The sequence below is a fragment of the Sander vitreus genome, chromosome 4 (genome assembly GCF_031162955.1).
Source record: "Sander vitreus isolate 19-12246 chromosome 4, sanVit1, whole genome shotgun sequence".
Taxonomy (NCBI): Eukaryota; Metazoa; Chordata; class Actinopteri; order Perciformes; family Percidae; genus Sander; species Sander vitreus.
Window position 1 is genome coordinate 25589327 of NC_135858.1, and position 20770 is coordinate 25610096.

A 20770-nucleotide genomic window follows, 5' to 3' on the forward strand; every position below is an offset into this window, starting at 1 on the left:
CGGTGGGGTTGAGGATGCTAATCACACTGATCTGTGACTCTGCTCTCACGGCTTTCCCACACTCGGCCCATTGACAGAGCTCCCACTTAACAACAGACATGTGCCTTGTTAAATGCTAATTCATCCCCACACAAGCAGCTCCCAGCTCTCCCCCGAGGGTAAAGTTTGTTGTTTCGACACAATCTTCAATTAGGAGACGAGAGCAGGAGAAACAAACACAAATATTTTGACTGGGAATGAAATCTAACAGCCAGTCAACTACATTTTTCATTCGGGTGCAGAATTCCTTATTGCATGTCAACTTTAAACATTTATCTTTTTAATAAATAGTATGAACATTTAATAAATGTTTTCTTTTAACACACTATAATGTAGTTGTAGAAAAGAAAAGAACATGTTGAAGTGTTTATTAATGTACAGTATTTGCCAACAATCATTATGTCGCCTATAAAGACAGATTTGACATTATTACAAATAGGTTTTACTCAACAGTATTATCAGCTATATATTATCTGTTTGTACACCAGCCTTCACTATTGGCCATATAGCCCATGGGACGAGATATAGATATTGACAAACCCGTGAATAAATACCTATTTCTTCCATATATGGTATTAATTAAATGTATATGCTGCATAGAAATGCTTAAAAGAGGGGCTGAAAACAAAGTGTTTGTATCTTCTTTATTTATTAAAGTAACGAGGCTGTGCCATTTTGGTTTAAAAATTAAAAGAATGTACCTTTTAAAAATAGATAACTATAATAGTGTAGTGCTAAAATGATATAAAACAGATTTGATAACTCAGCACCATTGTATTTGAATTAAGATTTTACATGTTTTACTTTCACAGTGAGTCATTTTCAAATTTGAAAAGTATATATAAACATTAAAAATGTAATCTAAATATACATGCCTTCAGGTTTAGTGAAAGAAAAAAATGCAAACATTTAAAATTCAGTAGTAAAGAAGAATTCCTTCCCCCCCTCCCAGGCGTCTTTGTCTGGCCTGCCTCTATTGTCCCACTGGGGCTCTGTGAGTGAGTTTTCCCTGCTTTCCCACACTCTGTCCATTCACTGCTTCCAAGAACAAAAGAAGTGTGTCTGGTTGCACATCACATTAATTATGGAGTCAGTTTACTAGTTTTGTCCCACTGCTTCTGAATGGAAATTCCTGTCATCAAGACTCATCATTACCAGGCTTTTGCAAAATGTCTACAAGGAATGCAGACATGCTTAGGATTAATGAACATTCAAAAGCTCTTTTCCTCCTCCTTTGGATTCAAATTGTTCCTCTGCATTCCAGGCTGTTTATTTTGACGGGAAGGATAAATGGGTGTCTATTCCTGAATTATTCTGGTCCTGGTTATTGTGCAAGAAGACTATGAATTTGTTGTTAAAGTTTATTTGTAATAGCCTGCAATCACATTTTATTTAAAACATGATCAAACCATCTTCATCCAGCTATGGATATGGTGCTTTGTCTTTGAAAACTATTAAATAAGTTCCACTGCATCCAATATTGTATTACTTTCTGAAGGTTTTGGATAACTACCACCTCAACTGCAGATTCAGCAACATTAACAGACCACCCAGTTAAAAAAAGAAACCAATCAAGCAAGATGAGTGCTGTTCATGCATTAGATAATTACATGTGATACGTTTGCTTTATATAAAACAGAAATATATGCATGTTCAGTTTCAGAAAAATTAAAATGTGACATGATTTTTTTGTATCAATCTCCCACGTGTGTGATGAGCTGATGAGCGTGTGTTCAGTCAAAGTCATTGATCCCAGCATCAGGCAGCAGATCTGCTCTCTCTACAGGGTCACCACTTTCCCAGATTCACACAGAGCTCTGTGTCAGTCTCTCTCCATCAACCCCCCCCCCCCCCCCCAAACAACCCCCCCCCCCACCCACCCACACACACACACACACACACACACACACACACCCCGCCCCAGTCCTCCACCTGTTCCCCTGAGATCTAACCATTGTCCCCCAGGCAAAAACAGCATTAAGTGTGCTGCATCCCTTATTGTCTCACCAGGCTCTCTGATTGGCTGAGACTGTGAGAAAGTCCAGCCAGACCAAGACCCACACATTCATATGGAGATGTGGGACTATAAATAGGAGGGATGAAGCCAGCAGAGATCAGATTCTCTTTACAGAGACCTCTACAGCACAGAGATCCAGACATGGCACCTACAATCACTGCAGCAATGACCGATTCTCAGGAGCATCTGACTCTGACCCACAAGGTAAATTAAAGATTCAACAAGACTTAAATATTGTCAATGAGACGTTGTCTTTGTTCATGCTAACACTTCACTCCAGAATAAGTTTATTAATGACTTTGTTCTTCTTCCTGCAGCTCAGAAAGCCTCTGGTGGAGAAGTTACGCAGAGAGCGAATCAACAGCAGCATTGAGCAGCTCAAGTCTCTCCTGAGTCCAGAGTTCCTCAAACAGCAGCCAGACTCCAAGCTGGAGAAAGCAGACATCCTGGAGATGACAGTTTGTGTCCTGAGACGGCTGCAGCAGCAGAATCAACCTGTGGACTCAGCAGCTGTCGGTCAGGGCTATTCCAGATGTGTCCAAGAGGTGACACACTTCCTGTCCAAAGAGCAGGTGAAGACCCAGTCCCAGAGAAGGCTGCTGAACCACATCAACAAGCTGCAGTCTTCCTCTGATAACAACCTGAGAGAGGCTGACTTCTCTCTTCTGAGCTTCACAGTCCAGACCAGCATCACCAAAGAGAAGAGTCCAGTCAACAGCGCCGTCTGGAGGCCGTGGTAGACATCCCAAGGATTTGTACAAAAGTGAAGCTCATGAGCGAAACGAGCAATTGTACTTGTACTCTTTGGACATTTAACCTCGTCCTCATTCTTGTAGTAGTCTCATTTTGAGTTCTGCAATGTTTAACTTTTATTACCTTTTGTAAGGGTCATATTGTGTATTTCTGTGATATTTGCAGGTTGGCTATTTTATATTTCAAAGGTAGTCACTTATTTCTGATTCAGATGTTACTCTAAAGTAAACATTATTGTTCCGAATGGGAATGCCTCTATATTGTCAGTGTCACTGACAATGATGCATGTACTTTTTCTCCATCTTGGAGACACAGTTATTCATGTTGAACATGTTTCAGACCTATATGTGATATTCACATATTCTGTTTATTGAAATGTCCTCTCTGGTTTATCTTTAAACATCTCAATTGTCTGCATTTTTAGCCGATGAGTTTTGTGTGTTCACTAAGACAAATGTGCTGCTTTGTAACTCTGTGAGTGACAGCACTCATACCTTCAATGAAGGCCTTGTTGTTTGGAAAATGTCTCAAAATGAATGTATCTCTTCAAGCCAAGTGATGCGCATTAAAACAATCACAAAAACAAAACAAAAAAGCTTGTTTCCTCGTTTGTATCACCTACTTATCTAAATAACTGAGCATTAGCTTCTGCATTATTTCCAAATGTATTTTAAAACAGGACATGTTTGAATGAATAGCTGACAGTTGCTGAACACTGAGCCAAATGTTTCAGTAGCATCCCCTTTTGGTGAAACCGACCACTCCTCGCCTGGTCAGGGAGTGATTAGTGCATTTTTGTCTTTGTTACAAAGTTCAATTTTATTTTATTTATAGTGTCAAACCACAATAGGAGTTGTCTCAGGACACTTTACAGACAGAGAAGGTCTAGACCGCACTCTATAATTTACAAAGACCCAACAATTCCCCCCCCCCTGAGGAAAAACATCCTTTTTACAGGCAGAAACCTTTGACAGACCCTGACTCTTGGTGGGCAGCAAAGTGACTCCACATCTTGAAAATATGTCACAAGGGATGGGGCAATGAGCCAGCTGCGATCAGACAGTCCGAGAGCGGCTCGTTCAACCCTTTAACTGTGAGCTGATGCTTTCACGCCTTCTCATGAACGAGTTCATCACATCGCTGGTGTCTGTAATCATTAACGTGCCTCTGTGAGGGGCAGGGCCAACACGAGCCTCCAGAAAAAGCTTCAGCATAGATTCACCATGTCTCTGTAAGCAGCTGTGCAAAGTAACTAAGTACATCTACTCAACTACTGTACTTAAGTACAAATTTGAGCTTCTCCACTATACATTTCAGAGGGAAACTTTTTACCCCACTACATTCATCTGGCAGCTTTAGTTACTTTACAAATTAATATTTTTGCACACAAAACACATGTAGTTTAAAAAAATATGACGTTTTATTATAAATTAAACTACCCAGTAATGTCCAGGCCTACAAGTCCAGCTGTAATGATTGGCCGATGAAAAGTTGATTGACGGAACTGTTTCTAAAATGTGAGGAGTACTTTTACTTTTAACACTTTAAATACATTTTCCTGATGATTACAAACTTTTACTTAAGTAACATTTTCAATGCAGGACTTTTACTTTTAATGGAGTATTTTTTACAGTGTGTGGTATTAGTACTTTTACTTAAGTAAAGGATCTGAATACTTACTTCCACCACTGGTGGAAAGTAACTAAGTACATTTACTCAAGTACTATACTTAAGTTTTCAGATACTTGAGTTTTCTCAACATTTCTACATTTTGGAGCAAATACACTCCACTTTTTACTCCACTGCATTTATCTGAAAACATCAGTTGTTACTTTGCAGATTCAGATTATCAATAACAAAATATAGATCAACAAATGTATTATGAATTGCTACTATGAATTAAGCCATCTGGCAGTATAAAGTAGATGACATTTTAATTTGGAGTAATGATATAGCATTACTTTAGAAGTGCTAACCAGTCAATCGTTTTTTAAATAATTGTTTTAACCCTGGTGTTCATTTTATTCTGTTGGTTTTATTAGTTAATTTTTTTTTACATTTTATTGTGTTATTGTTGTAATTTTTAGTCTTGCTTAATTTTTCATTGTTTGTTTGTTTTCTTTTGGTTTTCTCATCTGTGTTTTAACTTTATTCTGTGAAGCACTTTGGCCTGTATGCTTGCATGGAAGGTGCTATATAGATTAAGTTGAGTTGAGAAATTAGCTCCCCCTTTACCAGCTGCAACATTAAAGTGATAAACACATTACTAACTCAATATTATAATCCAGTGATATGATATATATTATTCTGCATAATGAGTATTTTTTTCACTTTTGTTAGTTTAGTTTATTTTGATGCCACTACTTTCACTTAAGTGAGATTCAAACGTTTTAGACTTTTACTTGTAACAGATTATTTTTACACTGCGGTATTACTACCTTTCCTTAAGTAAAATAGTACTTCTTTCCGCCACTGTGTGTAACTTTAATAGAATGAACAGTGTTCTTTTGAAAGATACAGCCTCAATTGGTGTTTTGATTATAATACTGAAAACACGTCAGTCTCCCAAACGGGGCTGAGATCTGGTGAATGCAGAGGCCACAGTGTACGATTATTCAGTGTCATTATTCAGTGAACCATCTTTGCCCTTTTTGCAAGTATCTGAATGCCCTATGTTTCTCTGATCTTTTGTTCAGGTTTCTCCTGTGTGTGGTGGTGACAGTTAACAGAGAGGGTCTGTCATGGAGCAGGCAACGCTGCTGTTCATGGTGTTTAAAAAGCATTCATTCCATTAAAGAACTTGAACTATGATAATAATACTCCCAATAATCCCCCCCCCCAAAAAAAAATTTAATTGTATGTACATGGCTGCACTGATTCAATTTTGAACATGAAGAGTTTAAATGATGTATTCCCCAGCATTGATTTGAATTAGATGACATGAAAAGACTTGATTTTCTTATATATTTATTTTCTGGAAGTCTGCGAAAGCACCAAAACAAATTTCAATCCACTTTGGATGAATAAAAACACAAAAGGTGAATAAAACAAAATATGCATACATGGCATACACAAAACAATAACAAATCCCTTTTCAGAAGAAAGGTTGGCGTTTAAGGATATGATACATTATACCTTGAAACAAGGCAGTAAGACACTGTATGCATACTCCAATCACACAATATTAGCCTGTGCAGTATTTTCACAGGAAGAATAGATTAATATTGCTTTGTTTGGCTTAACAACTTAAGCAGATTTCACTGCAGTTAATCAATATAGATTTCGAAGATTAAATTAAATCTTTTTAAAACATTTTGGTCCTAGTTAAAAGACCGGGTTTGTCTTCTGTGGTCTTCTTCGAACAAAAACTACAACCACAAGAATCACAAATCCCACAAATAGCAGCACAACATGTTCGAACAGGTCAGCTACGGACTCAGCCGGTGACCTCTTCACCTTTGCCTCTGAATCCAATTTTCTTTCTTTCTTCCTCTTTCTTCTGTTGAAGCTTAAATGAAACCATATTATACAAAGGTTCTGTAGATCCGCTCATCAAAATGCAAATAACGCATTGCAGCTGGCATCACTAAAATCTGCAGTTCACAAATCAATAAACTGCAATTCTTTGACTGGCATGTTTCCCAAAGTCCATTCCTCTTTGTCTTTAAAAGCACAGTGGAGCCAAGTCGTCCTCTTCCTCAGGAAACAGACGCAAAATGTCCCTTGAATATTTGGAGTAGCCGTTGTGTGACAGCAGGGCTTTTCTCAGTGTGAGCAAGGACTTTGTTTTCTCCAGGATGTCTGAAACAGGGATCCCATTCTGCAGGTGTTCTCCAATCAGAGCCTTCAGCTTCTCCACCCCGGTGCTGCATTTCCGCTCCAACATGTGGAGTTTACACCTGAGAGAAACAAAGTCATTTAGTTTAGTATAAAGGAACTTAATACTTAATAAACAATTTCACAGAAATAAAACAATTTTAAGGAACATATTTATAATTGAGAGTTTGAAGAACTGTAGCTTTGGCTTACCTAAAGAGCTGTTCCTTCACGCTGTCTTGAAGAGCGAGATCTGCGTAGAGAGCCATTTCAAGGTTTGCTTCTTGTGGTGGCAAGTTCTGCTGTTGCTTCAGAAGGTTCGGAGGAAGTCTCTGTTGAGATCTGCGTCTGCCGTTCGTCATTTATGCTGTTCATCCTGCGCTCTTTCTGCTTTTTCAGCCAATCAGGAGGCTCGGAGCTCAGGACAATAGAGCGATTTTAATGCCTGTCACACAGAACAGGTGGGATGCTTTATCTTAATGCCATACATCAGTGAGGTCAGTGGGAAAATGTTTTTCCTGAGGTGGACACGGGAAAGAAAATTATTTTCTGATGCTTAGGCCTGGACATTGATTTTAATTTAACATAGCAAAGATCCTTTGACACTAATCTATGTAGGAATGTGAATTGAAAATATACATACAAAATATGACATCAAATATTAGATACAAAATATCAAATATTTTCACAAACAACATTGCAATGTCTCAATGGCATCAGCAAACTCTCAGACAACAAATGCCCTGTCTTGTATTGAAAAGTAATGTTAATGTTTATTTTATTTTACATTTGAATACTTTGAATAACCTCTTTTAATAAAACATCCAGTAAACCCCAATACCATATAACTAAACACATTCTTGATCCAAAAGCTGCAATCATGTTTTTAAGTTATATTTTCTGACTGTGTGTGTGTCTCAGCAGCTAAAGCAGATGGTTTGTCTGTGAAGTGGCTTTCTGCCTGAGAACAGGCCTGAGGCTTTGTGGGAGCAGACACACTTCTATTGTGTGTGCAGCTGAGCAGCCTGCATTCAGAAGTGTGGGAAGCCGTGTGTCGCCGTGGCTCCAAGCTCTAGAGAGAGAGGAGGGCGTGTGACCGGGGCACGTTCAGCCCTGTGCAGGGAGCTGTGGGAGCTTAGATGACGGGAAGTGGGAAACCTGAGCCCCCTATACACAGACAGCAGACAGACATACAGACAGATGGAGGAAAGTAAACCCACCTGAACATGATTGCACATCAGCTTGCAGTTACCTTGCTGTGCTCACAGAGAATGATGAACAAAAATAGACCTTTATTACCGACAAGAAAACATAATTTATAACCCTCTCTCATCCACGCACTAATGTGCATCAGAAGGATTAAGTAAAGGAGAAAACATGCCATGTCAGTGGTCATATTGTAAGAATGCTTATGATTCTGCTTGGAAAAAACAATAATCTTACAAACTATTTAGCTAACTTTTTTTTTTTATTTTAACTTTAAAGGATCATAAATAATCTGACCTCTAGGTGTCTGACAGGAATGAGATATAACAGTCTGTGGCACAATTCATCACAACTCAATGACTTTAATAAACAGTCAATCAAAAATGCAATTTTCTGATAGTAAACTCTGGCTTCATGAGTTGACCTGTATCACCTACCTCTATGTACCATCAGCTCTAAGCATAACCAACATAAATCCTTCAGTGGGTGGGTTTTAAGTCTGCATGCTGCACACAGATTTAAAAACATGATTAAAGGATTAAAGCATTGTGTGTGTGTGTGTGTGTGTGTGTGTGTGTGTGTGTGTGTGTGTGTGTGTGTGTGTGTGTGTGTGTGTGTGTGTGTGTGGATTGATGGAGGTTGATTAAGACACTAATGCACTGGTTGATGCTAATTCTCATTGAGCTGGTTGGTTGGAATTACAAATACTGTGTTTTTGTCATGTAAACGGTATGTTATCTAAATAACTCAATTCAAATAATTTATATATTACTGTTAAAATAATAAGAAGTACTGTCAAAAATGTTATTCTTATCAGTTATTTTTATAATAAGGGATTGCAACAGGACCAATATTTAATTGCAGCAACAGTGACGTGCAGAGTGCTACTTCTACACTTATGAAATAGGAGCCGAGCTGCAGAAACATTGTTACGAGGCTTTTACAAAGACAAAACAACCTGAGAACTCAAAATTTTAACTGCTAGAATTTGTTTATTCGAAAAGGCACGTTGAGCCACATCAATAATAGCTTTGACTATAGATTCACACCATAGACTTCAAGACACAATGCGCTCAGTAAAGAAACAGCTGCCTTTATAAAAGACAAACACATTTGAGATGAGAATACAAACTGCTCATCAATATTATTTTCAAACAAAAACAGTCAGAACTGACCGTAAAACAGATCAGATTGTTATTATCACATTGTGATGAAAGCAGGTTAATAACTGCTAAATACATGAATGTTGATTAAAGACAACGACAAATGACAGTGACTGAGAAATTGTGACAGTGTAATATTATGTGTTTCAAACCTTTTAGAAAAAAAGAATAAAGATATAGATCTAACAACAGATCAGTTTTGAGTAATCACAGATTAACCTACACTGTGACAAAGTATTCATAAAAAGGACATTTAAAGTGTCTGATCAAAATGATCAATAACAATCAAAAGATGCCATATGTTACCATAGTTTATAGCCCCAGTACATGAAGTACAGTGAGGTATAATAATAATTGCTGACACAATCAGTTTTTTTTCATGCAACATGCATGACCAGATGTTCTCTTTCTTAACTTGAAAGATATTGGTGCTGTCATTTCCTCAGGAAATGTCATCTTGCAGAAAGAAAACAGATCTAATCTAATCTTTGAACAATATGGTCATCTCAGTTTGTCTGAGGTATCGAAATTGGCACTGGATTGAAAGATTTTGAACGATGCCCAGCCCTAGCCCCTCTACAAATGGATCTTTGAGGATCCTGTGCACAAGCAGTGTGTTCCACCAAGGGAAGAGGGTGAGGCCCACCTAAAAAAGTAATTATCAATTAAAGTGAATATTTGGTACATAACAATTAATGAAAGAGGCCATTTTATGAAGAAATTGCTGTGTGAATGCTGGATTTTGAAAAACTAAACAGCGATATTCCTGAAACATATGAAAGATCTAAGAAAGTAATGGTGGAAAGTCTCAAGTGCCCTGACAAGTTTACAGTGTATAAAATACTTACAGTCTTCACAACAATTAACAAAATTATTTTACATACAGTAAGTGACAGGAAACCATCTTAATAACCATGCTAAACTTTTTGGTTCTCAGTAGCTGAAATGAGAATATTATAAGAAGGTATTGATGTTAAATTATGTATCAAAGGAACATTTACAACCAGTGGCATTATTTCAAACAAGTTCTAATTTGAGGAGCCAGAGTCTCTTTTAATCTCTCTTCATGCTCTGGTTTCCCACACTCTGTCCTTTCACTGCTTTCAAGGAGGAATAATAGAAGTGTGTCTTATTATGCATCACTTTACAATGTCTGACCTCTTTAAAGATGGAAATGGCTAACTCTACGCTTTTTAACTCAAAACATCTGAAACTTAGTTATGCAGAAATAATGGTCCAGCAAAATGTCTTTGAAACGTACATTTTATCATTTGGTTTGACTTGACTTACTTGATATAAATAGAGTGACATAACATTGATAATCTCTCCTAATCATAAATCTTAATTAATGCACATTCCCATGCTTAGTTTTACGCTACAGATATGTTATGGATAAACAATTACTGTGTGTGCTGAATTGTATCTTGATTTGTCAATCAAATAGGAACGATGATGGAGACCTCTATCAATGTAGTGATGATAAAAATCAAAGACTTGGAGAACACAACATTTTCAGCTGGCAGTTTTTGTTTATTCAACAAGAAACAATGAGCCACAAAGTATGAAAGCTCCAACTAGAGGTGATGATACATCACAACAACAACTTGTAGATTTCTACAAGACACACTGTACTCCCAGAGAGTAAAGGAACAACTGTCTTTATAAAAGACAAACCATTTACAGTATTTGAGGACACAGTTCTCAGCGTACTTTGAGATTTTTTTTCCAAATGGATCAAAACATTTTCACTTAGTGAACAACAAAAGAATAGTAAAAACTGACCTTACAACAGGTCACATTGTTCTTAGTAACCTCTGAATTCAATTGATTATCAAAAAGTTACATTGTCAACTGTGACAGTGTGACATAAAAAAAACCTTTTACAGTAAAAGGATACACATATCAATCTTAAATCTGATATCCATAAAAAGGACAAATAATATTTTTGACCAATTCAAAATCATCAATACCTATCAAGAGGTAATAAACATCTCCATCTGTCAACACATGACATCCGATTAAAGTGAGGTAAGTCCATGGTGACAATATGTCCATAAAAAGGACAGTTAAAGTATCTGATCAAAATGATCAATAACAATTAAAAGATAACAAATGTTACCATAGCTTATACCAACAATACATGAAGTACAGTGAGGTATAATAATAATTGCTGATCCAATCAGATGTTCTCTTTCTTAACTTGAAAGATATTGGTGCTGTCATTTCATGTTTTGGTGCTGTCAGAAAGAAAACAAACACAAACTACAACCTTCTGTACAAACAGAAGAACAAGTCCATAACATTTCGAAGACTTCAGTCCAGTAATCTTTGACCAATATGGTCATCTCAGTTTGTCTGGTAGTAACTCCAGTCTGTAGGTGTCTACCACGGCCTCCAGACGGCGCTGTTGACTGGACTCTTCTCTTTGGTGATGCTGGTCTGGACTGTGGAGCTCAGAAGAGAGAAGTCAGCCTCTCTCAGGTTGTTATCAGAGGAAGACTGCAGCTTGTTGATGTGGTTCAGCAGTCTTCTCTGGGACTGGGTCTTCACCTGCTCTTTGGACAGGAAGTGTGTCACCTCTTGGACACATCTGGAGTAGCCCTGACCGACAGCTGCTGAGTCCACAGGTTGATTCTGCTGCTGCAGCCGTCTCAGGACACAAACTGTCATCTCCAGGATGTCTGCTTTCTCCAGCTTGGAGTCTGGCTGCTGTTTGAGGAACTCTGGACTCATGAGAGACTTGAGCTGCTCAATGCTGCTGTTGATTCGCTCTCTGCGTAACTTCTCCACCAGAGGCTTTCTGAGCTGCAGGAAGAAGAACAAAGTCATTAATAAACTTATTCTGGAGTGAAGTGTTAGCATGAACAAAGACAACGTCTCATTGACAATATTTAAATCTTGTTGAATCTTTAATTTACCTTGTGGGTCAGAGTCAGATGCTCCTGAGAATCGGTCATTGCTGCAGTGATTGTAGGTGCCATGTCTGGATCTCTGTGCTGTAGAGGTCTCTGTAGAGAGAATCTGATCTCTGCTGGCTTCATCCCTCCTATTTATAGTCCCACATCTCCATATGAATGTGTGGGTCTTGGTCTGGCTGGAGTTTCTCACAGTCTCAGCCAATCAGAGAGCTTGGTGACACAATAAGGGATGTGGAGCAGCAACATGTTGAAGGCTGTCATTGCCTTGGGGGCAATGGTTACATCTCAGGGGAATAGGTGGAGGACTTGTGGGGGGGGGGGGGGTTGGGAGAGTCTCACAGAGCTCTGTGTGAATCTGGGAAAGTGGTGACCCTGTAGAGAGAGCAGATCTGCTGCCTGATGCTGGGATCAATGACTTTGACTGAGCACACGCTCATCATCTCATCACACACTTCGGGGAATAACAGTCATGGTGTAATGTATGAATTACATGCGAGATGATAAGATATATATATATGAAACTAAGTTGGTTCTGTTCACTATAATGCTTTATCTTGAGCCAAACCCCTAAACATGTAACAGGTAAAATCATTCTTTTCTGAATTAATAATTTAGATAGATATGCAATTAGATTTTTTTAAATGTGATATACGGTATACCTAAAATGTTTATGAAAAATGCACCATTTCATAAAACGGATCATAAGATTTTAGAAAACAGTTCAATGCCCATTAATGTCACTTGAAATAAACTCAACACAATAATCATGCTGCTGTCCAGATGTTGCAGAGTCTTTTGACTCGTGTCTTGTAGTCAGTGTGAGTAACAAGTTGGGCTCCGTTTCCCACACTGACTCCCTGTATGGTGTGGTTAATGAACCACAAAGAGACTTCTGTGACAGATGCTGGCTGTGTGTTGTTATAGAAACAGAGCCTGACATCATCAGCCATATGGAGGGAAAGAACACCATTGGCTGTTTCTGACAGTCTGTACATTTTGAAATGTTGATAGTGAATAATATATCATAAAGTATCACCAAACATGATGTATCCTCTCATGTTTTCAGTTTCCAATCATTGTCGTACATTGTGAACCTCCAGTAATAAATACTGACCATAGATTTCTTGAGCATCTCACTGAGGGTCGGGAGGTTTCTTTCTAAAGGGTGGGCAGCTGTTTCCTGAAGTGTGCCAAATCCCTTTGGAGAATTACTCTGCTGCTGGTGGGTTGGATGTCAATCATTCAACTCTTGCCTCCAGCGCTTTCCCACACTCCTTCTATTAGCAGTAAAGAAGCATGTGCCCCTCTACAAATGGATCTTAGAGGATCCTGTGCACAAGCAGTGTGTTCCACCAAGGGAAGAGGGTGAGGCCCACCTAAAAAAGTAATTATCAATTAAAGTGAATATTTGGTACATAACAATTAATGAAAGAGGCCATTTTTGAAGAAATTGCTGTGTGAATGCTGGATTTTGAAAAACTTAACAGCGATATTCCTGAAACATATGAAAGATCTAAGAAAGTAATGGTGGAAAGTCTCAAGTGTCCTGACAGGTTTACAGTTTAAATAAAGTTTCTGAATTGGAAGAGGTTGAACGTTACTTAGTCCCATCCCACCCCCACCCCCCCATTGTTTCCATTATTACTAACCCTTCAAGCAAAGTTGAATATTTTCCAAAAGTATTAATGGGACTTAACATTGATTAATACCAAGAATATATGAAAGATTAGGAACATTTTAAAGTTTGAATGGGGTTTTGATCTGAAAGTATGATTGAGTGGACAGAGTTACAAAATGCCTGCAACCCTGTCAATTCTAAACATTAAATTCATTCGATGCTGGTCTGGACTGTGGAGCTCAGAAGAGAGAAGTCAGCCTCTCTCAGGTTGTTATCAGAGGAAGACTGCAGCTTGTTGATGTGGTTCAGCAGTCTTCTCTGGGACTGGGTCTTCACCTGCTCTTTGGACAGGAAGTGTGTCACCTCTTGGACACATCTGGAATAGCCCTGACCGACAGCTGCTGAGTCCACAGGTTGATTCTGCTGCTGCAGCCGTCTCAGGACACAAACTGTCATCTCCAGGATGTCTGCTTTCTCCAGCTTGGAGTCTGGCTGCTGTTTGAGGAACTCTGGACTCAGGAGAGACTTGAGCTGCTCAATGCTGCTGTTGATTCGCTCTCTGCGTAACTTCTCCACCAGAGGCTTTCTGAGCTGCAGGAAGAAGAACAAAGTCATTAATAAACTTATTCTGGAGTGAAGTGTTAGCATGAACAAAGACAACATCTCATTAACAATATTTAAAGTCTTGTTGAATCTTTAATTTACCTTGTGGGTCAGAGTCAGATGCTCCTGAGAATCGGTCATTGCTGCAGTGATTGTAGGTGCCATGTCTGGATCTCTGTGCTGTACAGGTCTCTGTAGAGAGAATCTGATCTCTGCTGGCTTCATCCCTCCTATTTATAGTCCCACATCTCCATATGAATGTGTGGGTCTTGGTCTGGCTGGAGTTTCTCACAGTCTCAACCAATCAGAGAGCTTGGTGACACAATTATGATGCCACACTCCGAATGGTTTCATTGATGTGAGGACAATGGTTAGAACTCCGGGGAAGAGGTGGAGGACTGTGGGGGGTGATGGAGAGAGCCTCACAGAGCTCTGTGTGAATCTGGGAAAGTGGTGACCCTGTAGAGAGAGCAGATCTGCTGCCTGATGTTGGGATCAATGACTTTGACTGAACACACGCTCATCATTCCATCACACTGGTAAGGGAATAACAGTCATGGTGTAATGTTTGAATTACATTCAAGATAATAAGAAAGAAATATAAAAACTAAGTTGGTTCTGTTCATTTTATAATGCTTTTCTTGAGCCAACCCCTAACATATAGCAGGTAAAATCATTCTGTTCTGAATTAATAATTTAGATAGATATGTAATTAGATTTTTTTTAAATGTGATATACGGTATACCTAAAATGTTTATGAAAAATGCACCATTTTGTAAAACATTATCATAAGATTTTAGATATAATTGTGATTTCCTTTCATGACACTTAAAATAAACTCAACACAATAATCATGCTGCTGTCCAGATGTTGCAGAGTCTTTTGACTCGTGTCTTGTAGTCAGTGTGGGTAGAAAGTTGGTCTCAGTTTCCCACACTGACCACTTGAATGCTGTGGTCAATGAACAACAAAGAGACTTCTGTGACAGATGCTGGCTGTGTGTTGTTATAGAAACAGAGCCTGACATCATCAGCCTTCTGGAGGGAAAGAACACCATTGGCTGTTTCTGACAGTCTGTACATTTTGAAATGTTGATAGTGAATAATATATCATAAAGTATCACCAACATGATTTATCCTCTCATATTTTTTGTTTCCAATCATTGTCGTACATTGTGAACCTCCAGTAATAATTACTGACCAAGATTTCAGCTCTCATGAGGGTGGGAGGTTTTCTGGGGGGGCAGCTGTTTCCTGAAGTGTGCCAAATCCCTTTGGAGAATTACTCTGCTGCTGGTTGGATGGATGTCATTCATTCAACTCTTTCCTCCAGCGCTTTCCCACACTCCTTCTATTAGCAGTAAAGAGGCATGTGCCCCTCTACAAATGGATCTTAGAGGATCCTGTGCACAAGCAGTGTGTTCCACCAAGGGAAGAGGGTGAGGCCCACCTAAAAAAGTAATTATCAATTAAAGTGAATATTTGGTACATAACAATTAATGAAAGAGGCCATTTTTATGAAAAAATTGCCGTGTGAATGCTGGATTTTGAAAAACTTAACAGCGATATTCCTGAAACATATGAAAGATATAAGAAAGTAATGGTAGAAAGTCCCAAGTGTCCAGACTGGTTTACAGTTTAAATAAAGTTTCTGAATTGGAAGAGGTTGAACGTTACTTAGTCCCATCCCCCCCCCACCCCCCCATTGTTTCCATTATTACTAACCCTTCAAGCAAAGTTGAATATTTTCCAAAAGTATTAATGGGACTTAACATTGATTAATACCAAGAATATATGAAAGATTAGGAACATTTTAAAGTTTGAATGGGGTTTTGATCTGAAAGTATGATTGAGTGGACAGAGTTACAAAATGCCTGCAACCCTGTCAATTCTAAACATTAAATTCATTCATTTAAATAGGGAAAATGTCTTGGATAACATGAATATTTCAGAAAGTATTAAACATACAAACACTAAAAGTAACAGAAGACATGGAGATTATTTGTTAATAAAATGTGGAACTAGTCAAGTTGTAAACAAAAAGGCAGAAGAATGATATTAATAATAAATACCAAGAATAACATATATGAAATGCTTACAGTCTTCACAACAATTAACAAAATTATTTTACATAGAGTAACTGACAGACACCATTTTTTTGGGGCATTTTCAGCCTTTCTTTTTGACAGGACAGCTGAAGACATGAAAGGGGAGAGAGGGGGAATGACATGCAGCTGAGGGCCTCAGGTTGGTAAACCCGGGCCCGCTGCGTCGAGGAGTAAACCTCTATATATGGGCGCCTGCTCAACCAACTGAGCTATCTGGGCGCCCAGACAGGAACCATCTTAATAACCATGCTAAACTTTTTGGTTCTCAGTAGCTGAAATGAGAATATTATAAGAAGGTATTGATGTTAAATGATGTATCAAAGGAACATTTACAACCAGTGGCATTATTTCAAACAAGTTCTAATTTGAGGAGCCAGAGTCTCTTTTAATCTCTCTTCATGCTCTGGTTTCCCACACTCTGTCCTTTCACTGCTTTCAAGGAGGAATAATAGAAGTGTGTCTTATTATGCATCACTTTACAATGTCTGACCTCTTTAAAGAGGAAATGGTTAACTTCAAACTTTTTTACCTTAAAACATCTGAAACTTAGTTATACAGAAATAATGGTCCAGCAAAATGTCTTTGAAACATACATTTTCTCATTTGGTTTGACTTGACTTACTTGATATAAATAGAGTGACATAACATTGATAATCTCTCCTAATCATAAATCTTAATTAATGCACATTCCCATGCTTAGTTTTACGCTACAGATATGTTATGGATAAACAATTACTGTGTGTGCTAAATTGTATCTTGCTTTGTTAATCAAAGGTAGGAACGATGATGGAGACCTCTATCAATGTAGTGATGATAAAAATCAAAGACTTGGAGAACACAACATTTTCAGCTGGCAGTTTTTGTTTATTCAACAAGAAACAATGAGCCACAAAGTATGAAAGCTCCAACTAGAGGTGATGATACATCACAACAACAACTTGTAGATTTCTACAAGACACACTGTACTCCCAGAGAGTAAAGGAACAACTGTCTTTATAAAAGACAAACCATTTACAATATTTGAGAACACAGTTCTTAGTTTTTTATTTTTTCCCCAAATTGTTCAACACATTTTCACTTAGTGAACAAAGGATAAAATAGTAAAAACTGGCCTTACAACAGGTCACATTGTTCTTAATAACCTCTGAATTCAGTTACATCTTAAACAGTAACATTGTCACTGGAAAACTGTGACAGTATGACATTAAAGAAACCTTTTACAGTAAAAGGATAAACATTGTGATCTTAAAACAGATATTTTTCAATAATCACAAAGTGAGGGAAAGCCCATTATGATTAAATGTCCATAAAAAGGACAAATAATATTTTTGATCAATTCAAAATCATCAATACCTATCAAGAGGTAATAAACATCTCCATCTGTCAACACATGACATGGAGTGAGTCATAAAAGTATCACAGGAAAATTGTGACATTAAGCAAACCTTTTAGAAAAAAAGAGAAACATTTGGATCTAACAACAGATCAGTTTTGAGTAATCAGAGAGATTAAAGTGAGGTAAGTCCATGGTGACAATATGTCCATAAAAAGGACAGTTAAAGTATCTGATCAAAATGATCAATAACAATTAAAAGATAACAAATGTTACCATAGCTTATACCAACAATACATGAAGTACAGGGAGGTATAATAATAATTGCTGATCCAATCAGATTTGCATCATGCAACATGCATGACCAGATGTTCTCTTTCTTAACTTGAAAGATATTGGTGCTGTCATTTCCTCAGGAAATGTCATCTTGCAGAAAGAAAACAAACACAAACTACAACCTTCTGTACAAACAGAAGAACAAGTCCATAACATTTCAAAGACTTCAGTCCAGTAATCTTTGACCAATATGGTCATCTCAGTTTGTCTGGTAGTAACTCCAGTCTGTAGGTGTCTACCACGGCCTCCAGACGGCGCTGTTGACTGGACTCTTCTCTTTGGTGATGCTGGTCTGGACTGTGGAGCTCAGAAGAGAGAAGTCAGCCTCTCTCAGGTTGTTATCAGAGGAAGACCTCTCTCAGGTTGTTATCAGAGGAAGACTGCAGCTTGTTGATGTGGTTCAGCAGTCTTCTCTGGGACTGGGTCTTCACCTGCTCTTTGGACAGGAAGTGTGTCACCTCTTGGACACATCTGGAATAGCCCTGACTGACAGCTGCTGAGTCCACAGGTTGATTCTGCTGCTGCAGCCGTCTCAGGACACAAACTGTCATCTCCAGGATGTCTGCTTTCTCCAGCTTGGAGTCTGGCTGCTGTTTGAGGAACTCTGGACTCAGGAGAGACTTGACCTGCTCAATGCTGCTGTTGATTCGCTCTCTGCGTAACTTCTCCACCAGAGGCTTTCTGAGCTGCAGGAAGAAGAACAAAGTCATTAATAAACTTATTCTGAAGTGAAGTGTTAGTATTAACAAAGAAAATGTCTCATTGACAATATTTAAATCTTGTTGAATCTTTAATTTACCTTGTGGGTCAGAGTCAGATGCTCCCGAGAATCGGTCATTGCTGCAGTGATTGTAGGTGCCATGTCTGGATCTCTGTGCTGTACAGGTCTCTGTAGAGAGAATCTGATCTCTGCTGGCTTCATCCCTCCTATTTATAGTCCCACATCTCCATATGAATGTGTGGCTCTTGGTCTGGCTGGAGTTTCTCACGTTTTTTAGCCAATCACATTGCAGTTAAAAGAAAAAGGAGCTGCCATATGCTTGGGGGTCATATTGTCACATTAGAAGGGGACATAGTTAGATCTCAGAGGAACAGATGTAGGACAGGATCAATGACTTTAACACATCACACGTGCTGTGGACCACAGATTATTTTGACAGTCAAAGTGTAAAACTCACTTATATCCTGTAGGGTACAAATTATTGAATGACTTGCATGGAACTAAATAAAAACATCACTGGAAAATGCATTTGTCAGTAGCATGTTACTGTAGGCTGCAATCCTTGGAGTTGATTAAAAGTGTAACGGCAGCATGCTGGCTCCAAAACACTGACATATTTACATGAAAACATTTTGATCCCAGTTGGATCATTGTCAGGTAAAAATGTTTTTACTGTAAATGGTCCTCAGACCGATACAGCATGTATCCCAAAAGCCTGGTTCTATGGTGACATTGCTGATAAACATCTTAAAACTGTTAACAATTCAATAAATACACAATGGAATCGTTATTTTAACAAAAATGTCACGATCTGTCAAGTGTGTGGCGAGGCTTGGACCCAAATGCAGTCAAGACAGAGCAGTGCTTGAGTTCAAATATTTAATTAGGCATACACGGGTACAACAAAAGATGTCCTGAAGAAACAGGAAAAATATCTCCAGCAATACTGTGGATACCAAAAAAACAGGAAACACGGAACAAACAGGAACACCGAACATAACATAACATACCAGACCAGACCTACCACAACACAATAGTACTTAACACAACAGAACAACAATCCCACACAGGACAAGCGTCACACAGAAACTAAATACACAGGGTAACGAGGTAACACAAGACAGTGAAACAAGGGCTGGGAAACAGGTGAAACACATTAGGGCTGGGCAGAACAATCAAAAAAGGAGGGAAAACACAAGACAGGAAGTAAAACCAGACAAGACAAGAAAGAAAACCAGGCTATCAAAATAAAACAGGAAACGGAGCAAAATAGAAAAACATGACTACCACAATAAGACAAAACACGGAACAAAATACCAAAACCATGACAAAAAAAACATCAATCCTAAAGTCACAAATACAAAAACTATCCAAAATAGTTGTATGTCACGAGACTATGGACTAGATGGTATGTCCAAAATATATCTAAATTTACTAAATCAAAATTTTATTTTATAGTTTTTAGTTACGACCTTTTGGTGTCAAAGTTTGAAGTAACTTCATGCCATATCGCCACTATCATGTAACAGTCATTGTGAAAGAAATGAGCAGGTTTTCATTTCTATACCACAGCATTCCTTCTTAACGCCTGTCTCTTCAGAACAGAGGTCAACATCTTTTGTCCCGTTGGGGGGGGACTCTGTGGGTCACTTTTCCCTGGTTTCCCACACTTTGTCTTTTCACAGCTTTTACTGAAGGATCAATACAAGTGTGTCTCATTGTGTGAGGCCAAGTGTGCGGCCTCTTGGAAAAATAACTTTTTTTCTTCTTTAAACCAGCAGTATTTATTCGAACCTTGGCAACATCTCATTAAAAAAGATCCATGACTTATTTATTTCATGGTTATTAAATGAATGACCCAACATAAATCAATATGTGCGTTGATGCATGTTGAACTCACGTAGGTCCAGACCAAAAATTGAAGGGACTGTTAAGTAATCTTAGTTTCATATAGCCTATTATACATAAACAAGTTGGCCTCAATGAATACTGTATTACAGTAATGCATTAATTCACCTACTCAAACCAGTTATCAATGGCTTAAAAAGCTGAAGTTTCAGATTCATATCTGAACATCAAGACAGAAGTTGTTATTGTATCAATGAAAAAACACAAAACCACCATGTCATAGCTAATTAAA

General features: G+C 38.3%; 5 protein-coding genes across 5 annotated transcripts; 1 reads left to right on the forward strand and 4 right to left on the reverse strand.

Moving 5' to 3' along the window:
- The first annotated feature begins 2137 nt into the window (after positions 1–2137).
- Positions 2138–2796, forward strand: LOC144516318 (transcription factor HES-5-like). The gene is made up of 2 exons (XM_078247524.1): positions 2138–2260; positions 2374–2796. The coding sequence occupies exons 1-2, from the start codon at positions 2138–2140 to the stop codon at positions 2794–2796; spliced, it is 546 nt and encodes a 181-aa protein (XP_078103650.1).
- Positions 2797–6283: 3487 nt separating this feature from the next.
- On the reverse strand, positions 6284–6987 carry LOC144516110 (uncharacterized). The gene is made up of 2 exons (XM_078247315.1): positions 6839–6987; positions 6284–6708 (listed from the first exon to the last, which is right to left on the reverse strand). Exons 1-2 carry the CDS (start codon positions 6985–6987, stop codon positions 6474–6476), a joined length of 384 nt encoding a protein of 127 aa, XP_078103441.1. The 3' UTR covers positions 6284–6473.
- Positions 6988–11316: 4329 nt separating this feature from the next.
- LOC144516320 (transcription factor HES-5-like) lies at positions 11317–12035 on the reverse strand. Its single transcript, XM_078247527.1, has 2 exons — positions 11913–12035; positions 11317–11799 (listed from the first exon to the last, which is right to left on the reverse strand). The coding sequence occupies exons 1-2, from the start codon at positions 12033–12035 to the stop codon at positions 11377–11379; spliced, it is 546 nt and encodes a 181-aa protein (XP_078103653.1). The 3' UTR covers positions 11317–11376.
- Positions 12036–13740: 1705 nt separating this feature from the next.
- Positions 13741–14358, reverse strand: LOC144516111 (transcription factor HES-5-like). The gene is made up of 2 exons (XM_078247316.1): positions 14236–14358; positions 13741–14121 (listed from the first exon to the last, which is right to left on the reverse strand). Exons 1-2 carry the CDS (start codon positions 14356–14358, stop codon positions 13741–13743), a joined length of 504 nt encoding a protein of 167 aa, XP_078103442.1.
- A 3030-nt stretch (positions 14359–17388) lies between these two features.
- LOC144516321 (transcription factor HES-5-like) lies at positions 17389–18831 on the reverse strand. The gene is made up of 3 exons (XM_078247528.1): positions 18709–18831; positions 18263–18595; positions 17389–18201 (listed from the first exon to the last, which is right to left on the reverse strand). The coding sequence occupies exons 1-3, from the start codon at positions 18829–18831 to the stop codon at positions 18145–18147; spliced, it is 513 nt and encodes a 170-aa protein (XP_078103654.1). The 3' UTR covers positions 17389–18144.
- Between the last annotated feature and the right edge of the window lie 1939 nt (positions 18832–20770).